General features: G+C 38.9%; 1 protein-coding gene across 1 annotated transcript; it reads right to left on the bottom strand.

Moving 5' to 3' along the window:
- Window positions 1-1,822: 1,822 nt before the first annotated feature.
- LOC111869231 (coiled-coil domain-containing protein 6) lies at window positions 1,823-18,972 on the bottom strand. The gene is made up of 9 exons (XM_023860590.2): window positions 18,872-18,972; window positions 18,525-18,766; window positions 18,197-18,346; window positions 13,891-14,123; window positions 11,197-11,354; window positions 10,365-10,500; window positions 6,839-6,966; window positions 6,139-6,344; window positions 1,823-5,472 (listed from the first exon to the last, which is right to left on the bottom strand). The coding sequence occupies exons 2-9, from the start codon at window positions 18,738-18,740 to the stop codon at window positions 5,320-5,322; spliced, it is 1,380 nt and encodes a 459-aa protein (XP_023716358.1). The 5' UTR covers window positions 18,741-18,766; window positions 18,872-18,972; the 3' UTR covers window positions 1,823-5,319.
- Between the last annotated feature and the right edge of the window lie 1,044 nt (window positions 18,973-20,016).

Below are 20,016 nucleotides of genomic sequence, written 5' to 3'. Positions count from 1 at the left end.
ATACATAAAACGGTTAATAAGTTGCTGTCATGTAATGCAACTGACACCTTGCCAATATTTTGTACAAGTTATTTTGAAGTCTACATCAATTTTTTATGAAGCAAGAAATATTTCTCTGGTTTGCTTCACCAGTATGAGTAACTAGCAAATCTCTTCTTGTCGTAATGTAAGAAGAAAAAAAGCAAGACAAATGCACTATAACCTGTCAGCCAATACTAACAGAGCACACTCTGCACATTACACATGCCACATTTTAAATTCATACACAAATAATTAAAATTTTATTCTTTAAAACAATAACGCTTTTCATGGTTATATGCTATTGCTGTGTCAAGAAGGGTGGTTGCCTACCAACGACCCTTGTTTGCTGAAGTGGGCAAGTTTACTGGCTGTTGTATAGCAACAGATGATACCTCTTCTTAAACTACTCTGTCAGGTCATGATGTGATCTTTGTTAAACACAAAAATTTCATTGGCAACATTTCTGCTGCAGGACTGAAAGACAGGCTAATGAAACTATGCAAAACATAAAATGTTGGCATACAGGGTGTAAATAAATATGTGACAATGCTCTGTGGTAGATATATGGCTTCGATCTGATGAAACTTATTAATACACCAATGTACAGAAATGCTTCCTTTTGGCACTAAGGGTCACAAAAGTTTCCGAGAGGATGCATAAGTTTTAGGGGATGTTATCACTGTTTTATATTATAGAAGTTGCTCAAAATGGTGGCTGCCAACTTCAGTGCACATTCTGAATGGCCTGGCTATGTTATGCAGAACTCTTTGAACAATTCCCTGCATTTCTCAGATGGTTCCAGCTGTTACTACAATTCTTGCCATAAGATTATATTGTGTCTCCACTGGAGTCTCGTACGCCAGGCTTTGCGTGTACCCCCAGAGAAAGAAATCCAGTGAAATGAAGTCAGCAGAGCGAGGGGGGCAGGTTACTGGGCCTCCACGTCCAATCCATCTGTTGCCAAAGGTTTCATCCAAATACTAACGAATGACATTAGTGCAGCGTGCCGGGGCTCCATCATGCTGGAACCACATTTCATGACAGACTTCCAAAGGCACCATTTCCAGCAGCTCAATTAAGGTCTCTTGGAGAAATGTTAGGTAAATGTCACCAGTAAACCGCAGAGAGCCAATTAGATGTCCATCAATAACTCCTGCCCACACACTGTCAGTGAAGCGATGTTGCTGGCTTTGGACATGCTTCGTGTTTGGATTTTCTTGAGTCCATACATGGCTGTTTCTGGAGTTGAAAATGCCATCCTTGGTAAAGGTATACTCATGAGAAAAGAAGATAAAGCAAAGGAAGTGAGGTACCTGCACAGTTTGTCCAAGCAAACATCGAAAAAGCTGACATGAGCGAAGTCATTCGGTCCCATCGCTTGCACCTTCTGGAGTTGGCAAGGGTGAAGATGCTCCTTGTGCACAACTTGCCCTACCGACATGTGGTTTACACCCAGGGTGGGTGCAACGCTTCGGGTACTAGTATCAGGCTGCTCTTCAAAAAGCGAGATTACCACTTCTTCAAAGTCTGGTGTACGGTCCCTCAGCGGATGTCCACAGGGGTGTCTGTTAGGACTCAAGCTGCCTGTTTCATGCTGTTTCTGCTATTTCAGAGTTCTACAGGTTGCTTCCCTACAGGCATCCTTCTTCACATTTCAGAGGCCCTAAAGTGTAAACAAACAATTTCTGGACATGGGTGTATTAATAAAATATGATCAAATGGAACCCATTTATCTAGAACAGAGTGATGTAATATATATTTCTTTACATCCTGTATAAGGATAGGATCATACTGGAACACATGTTTCGAAAGTATTTTTATTGATTTCAAACTGATAGCTTATAATAATAAACATGACATTACCAACAATACTCAAGTTAACATATTCATGAAGGAAACTTAATACAGTGTGCAGCCAAGAAGTTTAATCCTGGCCGCATCTTAACATTCCACAATCTTTCCTTAGTAATTTCTGATTGTAAGTATATTTCCCCTTCTAAGTAGGTCATTACATAAAGTAATTGACAATTTAAACAACAAGTATTGTTAATTCAAAGCACACTTCGCACAGAAAACGAAACATTTTTTAACTGGAAAAGCGAGGTTATAATGTTAACCATGTAACATTTCAACTGTACACAAATATACTGATGTGTCAAAAGAAAGCATTCTTTATATATACATGAATAACAAACCCAGCAAGTAGGTCCTTCTTCCACATGTAGATAGCTTTACAATTTTAAACTTGCAACTGTCACATTGAACAAACTGTTCCCATACACAAGATAACAACACTAAATATTAAAGATTCATTCTTGAAATAACTGTACTACAATTTCAAATCAATATCATCTTGAAAAGAAAATATAATCATAAGAAGGGAGGAAGAGGATAACCTTCAGTCCAGTACTTGGAATGTGACATACAGTATAAAGCAAGAAATAAATGAAGCACAGAAAGAATGTGCACCCTGTTTTCTTACATCACATTTTACCCTTATACAGGACAAAGAAAAACAAAGCACGCACCAATATACGCTTGTAAGCTCTTTCAATAATCACAAACCTTCATTCCCTTTCTTTGAAAACAGATGTAATACAGAAATTTTAACTGTTTATATTAAGTAATACTTCAATTCACAATAATGCCCAACAGATCATTTAAATGTGTTTATCTTTAAAGAAAATAAACACACACTTGCACAAATATAGATACAACAAGAGGCAATGTGAGGAAGGTAGTTTTCTTGCAGCTACACTAGGTAATATTACCAGCTTCTGGATGAAGCCACTGCAGCTAGTTTACTATGAGCCTAGCATTCCATTTCCATAATGTTGTGCAAAGCACCATAAGCCAGACATTTTGAGGTCTGTACTTGAGACTGAAGTGACTCACATAGCATCAACAACCACAGCAATGCTGTTGTCAGTAGCTCACACTGTTCTGTCTAATGATACTATGATGGGTGTCAAAGGAAGTTGTAATAGCCCAAGCTGAGATTTGACATGGGACTACAAATATAGTTTCTATCCAGAGGTGTAACAGTGCCTTCAATGACAGTTTAACCAATAAGAATCTCTTCATTGATGGATCAAACAGTGGTGCGAAGAAAGCTCTGTAGGAAGTGATGTGGCCAACATAATTCTGTCTGCTATGTCCTGGTGCCTGTTCAGTGCAGCCCAATGAGACTGCCACTTAGGTACTGCACTTTCATGCATGTCTGACAGCAGTGTACACCCTGTACAATTCCAGCTGCGCTTGCAAGTGTGTTCCATGTCCATGCGCTTACTGCCTGGCAACCCAGGCTCACTATCTGTTCTAAAAAACATCTGAAACCAGGCCTACAAGATGTCCAACCATTTAGTTTCAGGAAGGGGAGAACATCATTTCAATTGTGTTAATTTCACACCACAGTGCAATGGTTAGCAGTGCTGCTTAATATTTTGGAGGTCCCAAATTCAAATCTCAGCCAAGTGACTGGACATCTTTAGATTTCTTGTGATATTCCACAGCAATGCCAGGTAAATGATAGGACAGCACCATAAAACATCCTCCCTAATTGTTTTGCTATTTCAGCTGATGGCATCATTCAATAAGCAAAGAGTATTAATAAACAGGATTTTTCTGTAAATAATGAATTTGTCACCAATCATGTCACCATTCAAGAAAACACTTAACATAGTCATCTCTAAGAGTGAAAGCTCAACATTTTCATTGTACAGATACAAAGCAAAGTCTCTCAATTTCTGATAAGTGTGAATGAAAATATCTGTTTTAATTCTTTGAGGTCATAACTTGGATTCAATCTGGCTTTTTAACTTTTCCTTTGTGGTGATACACTGGAGTAGATTTGTTCAATCTTTTTTCACTAGTTTAGAAATCAAATGGCACCATACTTTTTCTGCAAAAATAAGTGGATTTCGGGAGACCACAAGGGGTAAAAAAACGGAACCTCAAAGAGTTATATTATCACATATGACATTTATAAAACTGAAAATAGAAACTTCTATTCTCACATGTGCAAGCATACATGTGAATTTTCATAGAGTGATACAGTAGCAGTTAATGAAAATTATCGATGCATACTTCTTATGCTACTTCACCTGAGAACTGTGTCCAACACCCATATCAACACTCCAACATAATTATAATAGCAACACTGTTCATTTGAAGGAGCAAGAGCTAAAACTCTTGCATCACAATTTTCAGAAGCTAACAACACTGTTATACAAAACTGACTGAAAAGACAAGACAACATAAAATTACAGTGTCAATGTGAACTAACCAAAATTATTCACCAAGCATTTTATAACAGATCACTGTTGTGGAGAGAGCAAACAGCATCTTAATCCTTGCCTACACATTAACAAATTCCCATAACCTACATCCATAAAGCACTCAATATCATGTATTACTTCATAAAATTAGAGTTTTTCCTTTTAAACTGACAATTACAGGATTTTCCATTGTGTCTTCATAATTCATACTTCCACTCAACTGCACCATTGGATTCAGAGTAGCTGTGAAGCAAACACTGTCGAGTGGCATGAAGCATATGTAATTCCACAGTCATATGACTGGTACAAGACCAAACATCTGTGCAGAAAGCAAGTGGCCATAGATCTCTACTGCATACCAACCATCATCAATTCATTATTCTTGGCAAGAGAATCATAACAAGGCCCAGGAACTGGAAGAACTGGATAAATACTTATATATTTTTAAGAGATTCCATGGCATTAACTTACAATGCTTTCCATGCACATACATTTTATAACCATATGTACTATAATGAGCAAATGCACTATGAGATTATTACAATAGAACAGAAATATGTTGTTAACGAGCACAAAGTTTTTAAATGTAGTACAGCCAGTTTCTTAATTTTATTTAAATCAGTGATAGAACTCCGAGCTATATTTAACTAGCATTATTTTTACGTCTCTCCATTTATGTGAACATATCACACTCGGTATTCAAGAGCCAGAAAAGTGTTTTATTCCATCCATACTTTAAAAAAAAATTGAAAAGTGATCATATTTTGACTTGGGGAATTTTGTGAATGTCACTATGTACTGGGGTAAAAATAAAATATTTAAAATGCTAGAAAAGAAAACCCAACCAGAAAGTTTTGTCAACACAGCCAATGTTGATAAAGCTAAACACAGCAATGATACAAAGATGTCCTTCCCAAAAGACACATTATTAGCATTCAAACAGAATGGCACTTCTAGTAGACTGCTATTCTGTTTACCTTGGGTCTTATATATCATGCTGAAGCAAGCAGTACAGAAATGACTAACTCTTAGCAACATCCATAGGCGAAGGAGATGCAGCATTGGGCGGTGGAGTCACGTGGCTTCCAATCAGAGAACTATTACTAACTGGTGCCATTGCAGTGGCTGGAGGGATTGCTGGCTTGATAAAGCGTTCAGATGTTCGGCGACCACCCTGTCAAGTCAAAGTATCATTTATAAATATATACATAAAAGCAGCTCATTTTCATAACAAATTATAGACAAGGCCATACTACAGTAACAGTTAGTAAATATTTTCAACTCCAGCCTGGGGTTGGAGAAACTATCACTGCAAAAACCAGGCAGGTTCAAACCTATTACATAGGCCTCAGGCTTGGATGAATTCTTTCAAAAATCCAAATGGAAAAATGACATGAAAATTGGAATATCAGACACTAACAGACCCTACAAAGGCAGGTTCATTGAAACCTGAAACATGGAAGTCTTCATAAGATAAGTTAGACTTGAACAAAGTGCACAGTCACATGGGACACGAATGGTATCAAACCAGGAGCCAATTATGCACTTCTCTATAGAAAAGGGAATGAGACAAGCCTTCTGAAAGTAAGGAAATCAAATCAGCACTGAAATTTGATAAGTCACTCTCATAATTTCCATGTCAGGTCATAAAAGCGTCAATTCAAAGTAGTGGAGAGCATGGAACAGCTACTGACTGCAGGAAGGATGAAGAAATAAATTTAATCTGAAAACTTCCTGATCACACTTTGTACAGGAGCACCTATGTGACCTACTGAATGTGAGCCCCCCACCTTTTAGTGAAAATTCGTCTCATTTTAGGAACCAACTTGTCTCTACGTACCCCTATTGGTGGTGCTGGAGGGGAGGATGACACAGGCAGGAACCCTCCAACTGTTGGACATGGAACAAGAGGTGTTGGGGCCACTGCGGCTCCACTAGGGCCCAATGGCAATGTGGGGTAAGTAGCCTGACCACAAGCATAGCAACGACCCATGGCAACACCTGAAGCTGAGAAGCTATCACGTGCTGAACCAACCAAGTTTATGCCTGAAATAATGGTAGACAAATATAATAAAGTAACAACCTTGCCTTCTAATTTCAAAACAAACACAGTCATTTTGAACTACTGCATACCTCACTCTTATATCCTCCCACACACCGATTTTCTGCTGAATTATTAAACTCCACTTTTACATTAAATTACCTAAATATGAAGCAATTAGCACAATGTACACAGAAAGAAGTAAAGTGAAACACAACTGTGAGCTATACAAGAGCTATAGCACTAGTAAGAGGTAGCAAAATGCTTCCTACCACTTGCCTCACTTCCTCTTCCTTGATAATGTCACAGTTACAGACAACAGCAGTATATCATTCACTTCATTTATTAAATTCCTGCATCTTATGAACTTTCTTTCAGTCCAACCCATATAAGTAAATGTTTGCTGTAATGTTGGTACTCTACAAGAAATCAGAAAAGGTTACATGCCTAATGGCCACTAAGAAAAATGGTCAATGTTTGCCCACTTTACAGAACTCACCAGGGCTGAGTGGTCTGGATGAACTTGGCGATGGATTATAGGGGATGGGACTTGAAACAGTACGTGACCTCATGTTACCCCCAGACATTGCAATTTCATTGTAGTGGCGCTCTTCTTCCATTTCCAAACTGTACACACACACACAAACAAAAAAAAAAAAAAAAAAAAAAAAAAAAAAAAAAAAAAAAAAGTGAATTATTATTAATTAAAACATGTAAATATCACCAACTGGAAAATATTACATTGCCCACAATGACATCTAGTGCTAATACAACTACAACCAGATTAAAAAACCAAACTGTCATGGAAGGTACATCCACCTTCTGTGATAAAATGCATATATCGACTTTCTTTCATACAAATTGCTCACAATTTCAAGCAGTAACACTGGTAAATTTTAACAGAGTACTAACTTGACCTTTTTTTACAGTGAGAAAATACTTCATATAATTAATGCTAAGTAAACATTCAGTAAATTAAAGTTGGACTGATCCCTGAATGCCACAGCACATTTAAATCTAAACAATACTCACTTCCAGAGATTAGGTGTGCCATCTAAGTCTAATGGCAGCAAGTGAAAAAGAGGGGAGGGGGCACATTTGCTAAATATATCAGGTCACACTCATAATTATTATTTTCTTTATTTGCATGCAGCAGTGATATATAATGGTAACTCTGGCCATGTATTCAGAAACAGTATGGACCACTTATCTTTTTCCACTGATGTTAATGTCACTGCTAAGTTATACTGCCGTATACGTTCCCCAAAGTTATTCGCTTTGTGTGCATCCCACGAGCAGCTCTCATAAACAGTTAATGCCTCAGTGGGTTAAGTGACACCTTTCTATATCATGAAAGCATTCAGTGTTTCATTCACATCCCCAGTATCTTGCATACTCAAAGCTCTAATGCATATTTCCTATGTCATGTTTCTCATGTTGATTATTCACATTCAGCAGTTCTATCAGACAACTCATGCGTCATTTCATTTTCCTCTCTTCTTCCATGTCCTCTGTTCATTTTTGCCATTGCAGAGTTTCACTCCAGTCTCTTAGTCTGAGTTCTCCAATGATGATTCATTAGCATTTCCTCTATGGTTCCTCGCAACTTTCTCAAACAGTTCAGCCATTTTACACCTCTTAAAACTTTCACATGCTATATTACACACTTATATTTTTAGTGCTTTCACACACAGTACTAAGTTCACAAAAGGTTACAAATCATTCCTGTTGCGTAGCAATCCTGAGGATAATGATACCTAAGCATTATATATTGTGGCATGTGGACCCACTGCTAGGCCATGACCATGAAATGAGGCAATATGAGAATACAGCAATAATGGAAGAGATGTATGTTTTCTACAAGGTCTGTGCCGAGATTTTATAACCAGGACCAGTTAGCAGCTGCTGTCATAGAACTGCTGCGGTTCAATTGTTGTGAGGTGTTGCTGGTAGCTGAGGTTGGGGACAATTTGGGAACCCAGAGAAAGGGAAACGTCTGCCACTGGAAGTTGCTACCAAGCAACGGCAGTGAAGATGTGCTGTGGACATTAATTTAATGTGTGTGTAATAGTGAACTGTAAAGTGCACTCATGCACTGTACCAAGGAGGCAATAAATTGAGTCATCAATCCAAAACTCATTTACAGTCACACTCCATCATGTGAAAATGTAGATTCAGCCTACCTTCTGTCCAAAGAGTAAGACAGCAGCATTAAAAGAACCTTCCAACCTGTCAGCTGCAACCCAGTTAAGAGGATTATTTATTTACACACATGGCAAGGCACAGTAATTCCAAAATCCAATGCATATTATGGTCCTGCATCAGTTAGTCTGTATCTGTGGCCACATCTGAGAGGTCCAGATATCATGCAGGGTAAAGGGTAGGTACGAAAGTTCTGTGATTCATCTGAAGGCCAAGATAAGTATGTGCACTTGCCATATTTGACTAATACAACCGCAGTCACAGTTATGAGCCCCCAGCTGCTGTCACTTCTTCACTTACATGCTTCCAGATTAGAGGAGCACTTTCCACATAATCAGCAACATCCAAGATGATAGCTGACAGTGAGGAAATGCTTCATCTCAGGCCTACAACTTAAACTCTGCGCTTCACTGTAAGCACATTCTTTTTATAATCCTATAATACTTACTGCATTTTCTTGAATACTCTGCACATGCATGCATGCACATGTTAAAGCAACCAAAACTGGAGTGTGTAGCAAAACTGTGACAAGATGGCAACAGTTTACACTTTATTACTAATGAGGCTGGCAATGGTAGGCAGTTTATGTGACGTAGTTAACAATGATGTACCCTATTCATCAAGAATTTGGCAACACTAATCATGCCAAGAACCATCTAACTTTCCCAAATTCTTCCTCTGGTGAACCTACACATACTCGCAACTGATGTGAGTGCACATGTTCTGTTAAACATGAATACCAAGGTATGTATCTATTACCTTTCCTGGAGAGTAAAAAAGTGAACATAATGCTCAGCAGAATAAATTGAAAAACCATGCTGGCAGAAAATGCTGCATTACTTATGAAACAGAAGAAAGACATGAACATGTAAATGGAAAGCAGGAGTTTGATGCAAATTTCAACTGGCACTGTTTTTATTTTCATGTCTGAATTTCAAGACACTATGTATTATATACACTTACACTCAACAAGTATGCTCTAATACTCCAATAATATTCATACACATTTTTTTGTAAATTTTGTTTCCTAAAAAAAGGAGCATTGGAAATGTGAGAAAAGACTGTAATACATTAAACCAAAATCTTAGAATTATATTCTCTTACAGTTAATGCAACATCACCAAACCCTCAGCTTCAGCCCATTCGGAATTCATTCACCTTCATCACAGCTTCAGTGTGTCATCATTTTTTTCCATCAAATGAATTAAATCAAGTGCCAGAAACCCATCTTCATTAGAAAAAAATTTTCTCTTATGTCATAAACTGTCAACTTATTGTTAGAAAAACCTACATAAACACTTTGCACCAATACATGTCCACTTTGGGATCACATGACTCTTGAATCCTTCCTCTAAACATATTCCTTTTGAAAATTAGTTCTTTGTTTATGTCGTGTTCTTCAGAGATGCAAAAGTATAATGTAAATGGAGAAACGACCATATGAACTCCTATGTTCAGCAGAGAAAGACTGCATACTGCAGAATTTGAAGTTTCTATTTTCCAGTTCCTAGCACTTCAAGTTAACAAAATTTGACTCTATCTCCATTTATTTGTTTATACACCTGATTTAGGGCACCACAAAACCATAGTTTCATGGGAAAAATGGTTATTACATTACTTAAACTTGGCTCTTCCAAATTTTTCAAAATTGCAAATTTGAAATTTCAATTTGGTACTGTTTAACTCCTATTTCTTTCCACACTATGAACATTAATCAACTGAACAGGTTACATCATCCCCCCTGTGTAACATAAACAAGTCATGCAAATTGACCATGCTTATCATGAAGCCCACACAAAAAGACATGAAGCACAAAGTGTTACCTGCTCTCAGACTCAGATAAGTGACGACACAGGGCCTCTCGCCTTTCCACTTCCAGCTGGAGTTTACGCTGCAGTCGCAGATTTTCTTCACGTATGTTCTTCTCCTCATTAACGTATCGCTGCATTTTTTCAGTATCTGATAGACCAGAATACAATTTGCTCAAGTTCTGCCAGATCAAATTTACCACTTAACCCTGAAGTGCAGATTCAAAATATCACTGACCACAACAGAATTGCAATGTACAGACAGGTGAGTCTCCACTTTACTACATGGAGATTATAACACTGGAATGTAACATGTAAGAGGCAAATCAGACGGCAACTGTGCAAAACAGCAAAGTGAACAAAAGTAATCACTCGGACTACACGTATGCATTCAACAAGTTTCTCATTAAGTGTTACACAGACTTCAAAGGTGGTAAGTGAAACTTCTTCTCACGCTGTAGTCTTCTGGGTTATGGCATTATGTAGTCTAGTTGGAGGGTACCAGGGTTTCAGGAGAATGTACTCAGGCTAGAATATTCCTCCAAAATGTTGGTACCCACCTATCAGACAATCGAGAGACCTCCATATACATTTTCACTACCTATAAAACCTCAAATCTCACACAGAATCTTCTTTCTATATTCTTGGAAGACCAGTGATTTCACTTTTAAATTCCTTGTAAAAGAGTATGAAAGCTATCAACTTCCCCCTGCCAGTGAGGCTCTAAAAATGTAACTGAACTCTATTAATCCCTTGCTCTTTTGCTATACGTTGTGAGCTTGGATTACTGAACTCAGCACTTCGATACAGAATTCTTGCAAACACAGGCTTTCAATGTTATACTTACGCTCTTGTTGCGATATAGCAAGCTGATTGCGCAATCTTGCCACCTCACTGCGCAATGTTTGAATGTGTGTACTTAAATTGGCAGCAGTGTCACCATTGCTAATTTCTCGTGGCGACGCTGGATCAGATACTGGTTGATCCAATTTAATCTGAAGCATCCTGTAAATATTAAGCAAATGAAATGTTAAACAACATGGAACAAACTGTCACTTATGAGATGGCTTTTCAATTGGATGATCAGATTTACTGCACCTTTTACATTCACACAGTTCGGGAACTACAGGCATTACAGTGCTATCGCTATTCTACACGCTCTGCAGTTCACCATTCCACACACACTAGGATTCTCAGTCTTCACTAGTCTTCAGAATGGTCTAAAAACAAGGAGATGCTTTATTGCCACTCTTTTTCAACTCTGCTTTAGAATATGCCATTAGGAAGGTCCGGGAAAACCAGGTGGGATTGAAATTAAACGGGACACATCAGCTGTTGTCCTGTGCCGATGATGTGAATCTACTGGGTGATAATATACATACCATAAAGAAAAATACAGTCTTTAACCTTTAGCGTACGGACTTCTAAATTGCCAGGAGCCCTCTGCAGCCAGAATTTAAATCGCCCTAATTAATTAACATTGCAAACTTTCGGAAAAAAATACATATTTTCCGTCCTATGCAACATAGAAATTCGAACTAAAAATAACTCGAAAGACAATAAAATTTTCTACACATACTCAAAAGAGCAATTTTTACAAACGAAAATTAACTGTGATTATTTTGTCATGAAATTCAAAATATAATCTTTATTATATATGTTATGAAATTCCAGAGGACTTACCTATAGTTATTTTTTTTCAACTTTGAGACTTGGTGATACTGTAAACATAATCACACTATATACAATAATATTTTGTTCAGACTGCACGCGAGTCTGAACTGCATAACTTCACAGTTTACGATACCTCACACTCTGTCACCTGTGCCACTTCTCGAAGCAGTCCGCAACATACAGTGCAACTTCACACTTTTTGCAATAGAAAATGGTGCTCCTGCTTCTCTTATTTAGCGAAACACACGACGTCTTTGTTTCCCTTTGGTTGGCCAGTGTTGTGAATGTTTCACCTCCAGCTGAGTCAGTTGGGCCCCAGATAACCTTGGCCTCCCCTTAGAAACGCCACTGACCATGGTATTCACCTTGTGCAATTGAAGAATCATCTTGGGGGAGGGGGGTTTCCAGCAAAATCAAATAAATTATGTTGATTGACAAAGCAACACCCTCACCTGTTAGTAATACTCGCAAAATAGTGATGCAAAGTAATTATAATACTAGTCGGAAAGAGTGCCAGTCCAACACTGACATCGAAAGTCACAGTGGCAAAGATGCCTTTTACTCACAAAGTAATACTGGCTCGGTAGGTTTATACCACTTCCAAGACACAAAATAAAAATGATACACAAAGAAAAATATGAGAGTATGACACTGACTTTTTAACCGATAAAGAAATATTAGACAATCCGACACTGACTTCCTAACTGATAATTGGCCACTGAAAACCAATCCTTGAATACGTCACACTTCCTTGAAAGCTCTGGAAGCACTCACATGCAAGTACTGATGAATATTTCCCCATCAGTTCTCAAAACAAAGCTGGGCTATATTTGGCTAACCAGGTCATAAACAGTCATATCAACACGTAAATAGAAACCAGTACCTAACAAACGATTTCATTGTTCAGAGCTAAGGAATGAACCACTGACATGATCTTACATGTTTTTTTATTTTTTTTTTTTTTTTTTTTTTTTTTTTTGGTTTCAAACCCAAGATCAAACTGTCAGCGTTCCCAAAGAGAGCATGTGTCCTGCCTCATATAACTATGACATTCGGCCATTAAAGGTTAATTGACTGCAGGACAGTCGCAGGAGCACGACACAACAAAAGCACAACACACAAGATAGTGAAGGAGTGCTCCAACAAAGGAGAATGGGCGTGACTGACGTAGTGAGGGGCGACGTAGCGATGTGGTATCCTGAACAATTTTAATATTTTTAACGTTTGACAATGTATATGATAGATACATATTTTAGTTATTTTAATGTGTGAACATGGCATGCAATGAACTGGTTTGACGTGGATAAGTAAGCACCTGAAGATGGCATTATTATGCCGAAACATGTAGTGCGAGGGAGAGAAGGAAATAAATGAGTGTATGCACTGCAAGACGGATTAAATAAATCATAGAATGATCCAAGTCATGGAGATTGAGGTGGGCAGGGCATGTAGCATGAATGGGGAAGACGAGGAATGCATATAGGATATGGGTGGAAAAGCCAGATGGAAAGAGACCACTGGGAAGACCAAGACATAGGTCGGTGGACAATATTAAAATGGATCTTAGAGAGACAGGAAGGTATGGTATGGATTGGATTGATCTGGCTCAGGATAGGGACCAGTGGAGGACTCTTGTGAACACGGTAATATACCTTCAGGTTCCATAAAATGCTGGGAAATTCTTGTGTAGCTGCAGAATAGGCGGCTCCTCAAGAAGTGCTCAGCTCCGTGAGTGAGTCAGTAAGTAAGTAAGTAAGCTGCAGTTCTTAGGAGACATTTAATTTTGCTGCAAGTTTATAATTTCTCCCTTCCTTAATAAAATATGAACGTGTAACCTGCCAAGCACAGCGAATTATGTCAGAAGTACCTTTTTTCTGCCTCCAGTTTGTCCATTCGTTTCCACAACTTGTTCACCAATGCCTCTTGTTCCTGCTCCAATGTGTTTTCCAGCTCTACTTTTTCGCGGCGCAACTGTTCCAAATTGCTTTGTTTTGCTAGGGTCTCTGCTTCCAGCTTCTCAATTTTGCGCATAAGTTTATTCACCAAGCATTCTTGTTCTTGTTCCAAAGTCTGCTCCAAACGACATTTCTCCTGGCGAAGCTGCAAGAAAGAAAGATCAGCTTCAGTGCTGCTTAGAGCAAGCATGAATTCAGTCTCCCTCAGAAACACATTTTACAAGAAACCAAAGAGACATCGCCATCTTCTGCTCTGTTATCCCACCATTGACTCATGTCTGTGTTTGAAGTTGGCATCACTGGGAGGAATTGGCTGGGTTGAAATTTCAAATAAAGCTCACAGCATCATGAGGAATCTGTGCAAGAATCAGTCTTAGAATAAAGAGGGTTATGAATGATTTGCACTCACAGGCTATGCTAACATCCTCATAATAAATACCAAGGGAAAAAAAAAGATTCAGGAAAACCTCGTCACATTTGACAATATGCATATTTCTCGCAAGCCAGAAACAATTTTTAGGCATATATACAAGGTGTCCCAGGAGTATTGTGTAATACTTCAGGAGTGTACTGAGGGTTCCCTAGAGAATAACTTTGAAATAGGAACCCATGTCCACAAACGTATAATAGCAGTGCTAACCCCCTCCAAACTGTGCTCACTACGGCTGATGGTTTTCCCAAGCTAACTAGTGTTGTTTTGGTAAATGAAAGGAACGTGTGTCTGTTAGACTGTTCTTTGTTTACATTCACTCACTTCTGCAATGGTGGAAGGCTATACGTTCGCAGAGCTCAGAGACACGCATTATCTCCATGGTGTGGTTGAAGGAAATGCATGAAAAGTTGAGAGACGGTACAGGGAAAGATTTCCCAACAGAAGACATCCCTCTCACAAAATGTTTGTGAGCATTCACCAGTGACTAGGTGAAATTGGGTCTCTGCGTCCACAAATTCATGCGGGATGTTCAAGATATGCTTGAACCGTTGATGCAGAAGAGGCACTACTGCATTGCACAGAGGAACAACCATTCACCAGCACTCGTACCATTGCCTATATTGTGGGGACATCAAAATCAAGTGTTTGGAGGATCCTGCATGACCAACAACTTTATCCGTATCATCCAACACAAGTAAAAGACATAGGTCCAGCTGACTTTGTACCATGAGTTCAATTTTGTCAGTGGATACTGAACCAGTGTTTACATCAGCCCAACTTCCTGAATCACGTGTTATTCACAGACGAAGCGCAGTTTACAAGGGATCGCTGGTTCAACTGTTGAAAGAGCCAAGTTTGGGCTGACGAAAACTGCAATGTTACTATAGCTGGTTACCATCAGGCACAATTTTCTGTCAATGTCTGGATGGGCATCATTGACAATCACTTGATTGGGCCTTTCCTCCTACCACCGCGACTCAATGGGCCTTTATAAACCATGTTCCTGGAACATAACCTTCTGACTCTGCTAGAAGACATGTCACTGATTGCGCGGAGGCAAATGTGGATACAGCATGACGGAGTGCCAGCACACTTTAGCGTTGTATCACGAGACTACCTGGATGCTGCTTTTCATGGTTGTTGGGTAGGAAGAGGAGGCCCAGTGACTTGGCCACCCCGATCCCCAGACTTGACACCTCTGGACTATTTCATCTGGGGCCATGCAAAAAGCCTGATCTACGACACGCCTGTGGATAACAAATTTGAGCTGCTGGCCAGAATACTTGTTGCATGTGATGTGATCCATGAGACACCTGGAATATTTGAAAGGGTGCGCCAAAGTTCCTTTCGTCGATGGAACACAGGCATTGAAAATGGAGGTGCCAATTCCAACATCTACTCTAGCAGGTGAGTCTTAAGAATTTGGAGGGGGTAATACACCTTTGCATGCTCTTTGACATTGAGGCACAAAGTTTAAACAAAATGATATTAAGTGCCACCCTAGTACTGCTATTTTACATCTGCGGAAATGGATTCCTATTTCAAAGTTGTTCTATAGGGAACCCTCAGTACGCTCCTGAAGTATGGCACCAAACACCCTGTACAAGTAAAAACATGAAATGGGATGGAAATGCAATGCCTCCAAATACCAAACTCAGTATTATCTTTCTACAAGATACAATTTCTTAAGTAAGTAACAGGCTCATGCTACAAGTACTTATTTTGTATATCTGGCTGAACTGTGGTATGGTTAATTTTCTAGGTTGGTGCTATTGGAAGAAAAGTATTTATTTTTATAGCGCAAAAGTTGATTACATTAATAATCAGTGGTGTACGGAGTTAGACATCCTACACACAACATTTTAAGGGTCTAAATACAGTTCCAATAGCCTGCATATGGTCACACAGACTTAAACATGAAGAAGTTGGAACAAAACAGTGAATGAAATCCATAATCACACAATACATATCAAAAGTCAAATCTCTATGTTTAAAAAGAAGCCAAGATCCTATCTATGAAAACATACATATATTCTACTCTGTACATGAATATGCAGTAAACCCTCACTAACCAGGTTACAGTTAATCTGGATTAAAATGTGAAAAATGCTGTTCACAGTTGAGCACATACATACTTTAAAAGGCACATGGCATTTAGGATGGCAGATGAATCACCTGTCTGTTCAGTCAAAAAATTTGACAGTTTCCTCAAACCTGCACTAATTATTAGATTCAAAAACAAGTACAACTTCTGAGTCTTCTATCTGTGAACAAATGTATTTGTCTTTTTTACAGTTTTTAAATAAAGACTATAGATTGATAATTTTGTTACTCTTTTTTCATCGACACTACTCATATCACTAAATTTTCCATTTATTTGTGTTCTAAATTTTATGGCTCTTAGGGCTACCTTTTGCTTCACTAATCCAGATTATTGCTTAATGTGAGTGAGCTCTCCCCTAAATTACTCTGGATTAGCAAGGGTTTACTGTATATCACATTAATTAACATATGATAATTGTCCACCAAGTTGGGTCCATGAACTGTACTTGGGGTGCTGGGTCTATGAATTGTACATGTGTTGTATTGTGTTGCAGTATTATACAACTAAAACTTAGTTCGGTTCTTGAATTTCTGTAATTTTTGGACCATGCATCATACTGATGTGTCACACACCAAAAGTTAGACTGAGTTCTCAGAATAAATTTAACAAGTCACAACATGCCTCAAAATTATCTGCTAGCATGTCAGTGTATATTTTGACATCTGCAACATTCTCTCCCTCTCTTCAAACTCAGTTCCTCACCCCTACCACTGACAACAAGTAACTGGTTTTGAGTATAAATTCACATTAAGTGTAACATGTCTTATACTTATGTATGTAAATGCAATTTCACCAATGTCTGGTATTACATTTTGTCTTCCTTTGACATGAGGGTCCTCTTTCATACAGGCTATGTAATGTGTTAATTTTTTCGTGGTACAGTCATTAAGTTCGTGGACTGTGGTTTTATAGCATCATATTACAAGGTATTCACATACGCTAACTTTGACCCACATGGGCCCTAAAAATAGTTGCCATCAGCCCCTATGCAAGTCTGCCAACGTTGATATAGCTGCCAAAAACAATGCTGAAACACACTGGCAGGAAATTCCCATACAGTGTTTCTTGTGGCATTGACGGCCTCATCGGATGACTGAAATCTACAACCACGTAGCTTTGCTCTCAAGCGGTGAAAGAGAAAGAAATTGCATTGTACGAGATCAGGTGAGTACAGAGCGTGTGGCAACACGGTTACCTGTTGCCTTGCCAGTTCATCTTGGACAAGAACAGAGCAATGTGTGGGGGCGTTGTCATGTAGCAACAGTCAATACTTCACATGCCAAACGTTTCATTAGGGGATCTGCCTAGTTTTTGGCAGAACTTGATGTTTGCCCTTTGTTCAAACTGCCACATTTTCGATTTCGCCACTTGCATTTAACTGCAGTTCACAATAGAAGCAGTAGTTCTGCTTACACTATTTGCACACAACTGTCTCTTGCTGTGACGAGAGATGAACTGACAGGACATCATATAGTGCCTCAACCTGTACGCTGTAGTGCCCTGCAACGACACTTTGCAGCCAGTCCACGAACTTAATTGACTATGGTAGTATACATATTACTTACACCCACTTTCACAAAGTAAAGACTAGAATATCGAAGTGCTTCTTCCAATTCTGATTCAACTCCACAAAACAGGGTTAATATGTGTTAACAGAAAATGTCAAATAATTAAAACTAACCTGATTCAACTTCCTTGACAGATCATTGGTCAGACATTCCTCCTCTTGTTCATAATGATGGGCTAATGTTTCTTTTTCCTTTTTCAAAGCCTGTATCTTTTTGAGCAAGGTGTTGCTAATAAATTCTTCCTCCTGTTCAGCCTTTGCTTGCTGAAATGAAATTCAAAATGGCAGAAACAAGAATCCTACATTTTCGGATACATGAACTTCTAATTGGTATGAATTCCGGTTTTATTCACCTACAAGGAGCAAATTTGTTTCTTCTTCCATTACAACCAACATTAACTGTTGTTAATTCTCTAATTAATGCTAGACTTTTGGAACTTACGATAATGACTGATGCTTGCCGCAGTCCTCTATTTTCTTCTTGTAAGGCTTTCACGCGCAATTTATAAGTTTCCAGTTCAACTTTTAATACCCTGTTCTGCTGCTGCAATGATTCAATTCGTTTTTGAAGCTGTTCTCGTGTTACTGGAGATGGAGGCATCATTATTGGTCCCCCGTCAATGGAGCTAGAATCACTCTCACTCGCACTATCCGCCATGTTTCTCCGGGGTTACAACGTGGGGCCTGGCCAAATCATTTTTGAATTGCTGGTATTAGTAAAACTGTGGTCCTAATTGTAAAAAACAATTTTTATATATATATCACACACAAAATACAGCCATACACTACCTCTATTCAACAGCCGCAATTCCTTTCTTCAACAGACAGATGTTCAATTGTCGGCACTTTAAGAATTACTTGCTACCGTTCGTCAACTATTTCGGTGGTTCCACTGCACCACGGCATCACGGACCACGGATAACTATGTGCACAACATCCAACGCACTCTGACCATAGTCGAAAACTGCAGGAATAATAGATATAAAGCATATCCTACAACTAAGCTTCATATGCTTCTCATTGTAAATGACAAAACTCATTGTAATTTTTATAGGTAACAGAAAATTATGACACAGTTGCACTGTATTAGCAAACAATATAACTAGTTTAACTGTTTACATCTTTGAGACACAGCGGACTGGTCAACCAGGAAATCGGGGTTCGATTCCTGACAGGGCAGTTTTAAAACTTCCGCTTTAAGCACTGTAATTCAGACTGTAGGAGCCACCAAGCCACAGATTGCAAATGATGGACCAGAATGATTTACTATAAAATCCAAAGAAAATAAATGCACACATTTTGCTCAAATCAGCATGTTATTATTATAACCTCCAAATGTGGAGGGTAGCCGCGAATACTCGTATACTGAATAAGCTATCGCAGATTCGGAAAACTTAGACGCTGAGATCGACAGGGCATTAGCACGAATGAGGCGATCAAGAAAGCATATAAGACATTCGTGGGAAACCCAGAAGGAAAGAGCTCACTAGAAAATCCAAGACATTGGTGAAAAATATTAAAATGGATCTTGGAGAGATAGGGTGGCTGTTATGGACTGGATCGATCTACCTCAGGATAGAGACCAGTGGAGGGCTCATGTAAACATACTGACATAGTGTTCCTCTATGAGGAGGCTACTCATTGACGCATTCGACGACTCAAGATGCTACAAACCAAGAAGACCAAGCTACTCTGTACCCTTCCCTTCCTTCTTAGATGCAGAGACTATAACACCATCCCTCGTTTCCTTCAGTTCAAGCACCATATAAATTCTGACGCTGCCAACAGGATCTATTGATGCACTAGCTTCTGTTTGCTCCGTGAACGCACCCACCACACCAGGTGGGAGCTGGACGTTGTATCCAGAGAACTGTTTAAATTACACCTGCACTTGACCCAGGACTTGTCCGCTGATGACTGCAAGAAGTTTCAAC

The sequence above is a fragment of the Cryptotermes secundus genome, unplaced genomic scaffold (genome assembly GCF_002891405.2).
Source record: "Cryptotermes secundus unplaced genomic scaffold, Csec_1.0 scaffold3042, whole genome shotgun sequence".
Classification (NCBI taxonomy): Eukaryota; Metazoa; Arthropoda; class Insecta; order Blattodea; family Kalotermitidae; genus Cryptotermes; species Cryptotermes secundus.
The sequence above is the reverse complement of the archived record's forward strand: the minus strand, read 5'-3'. Positions and strand labels throughout refer to the sequence as shown.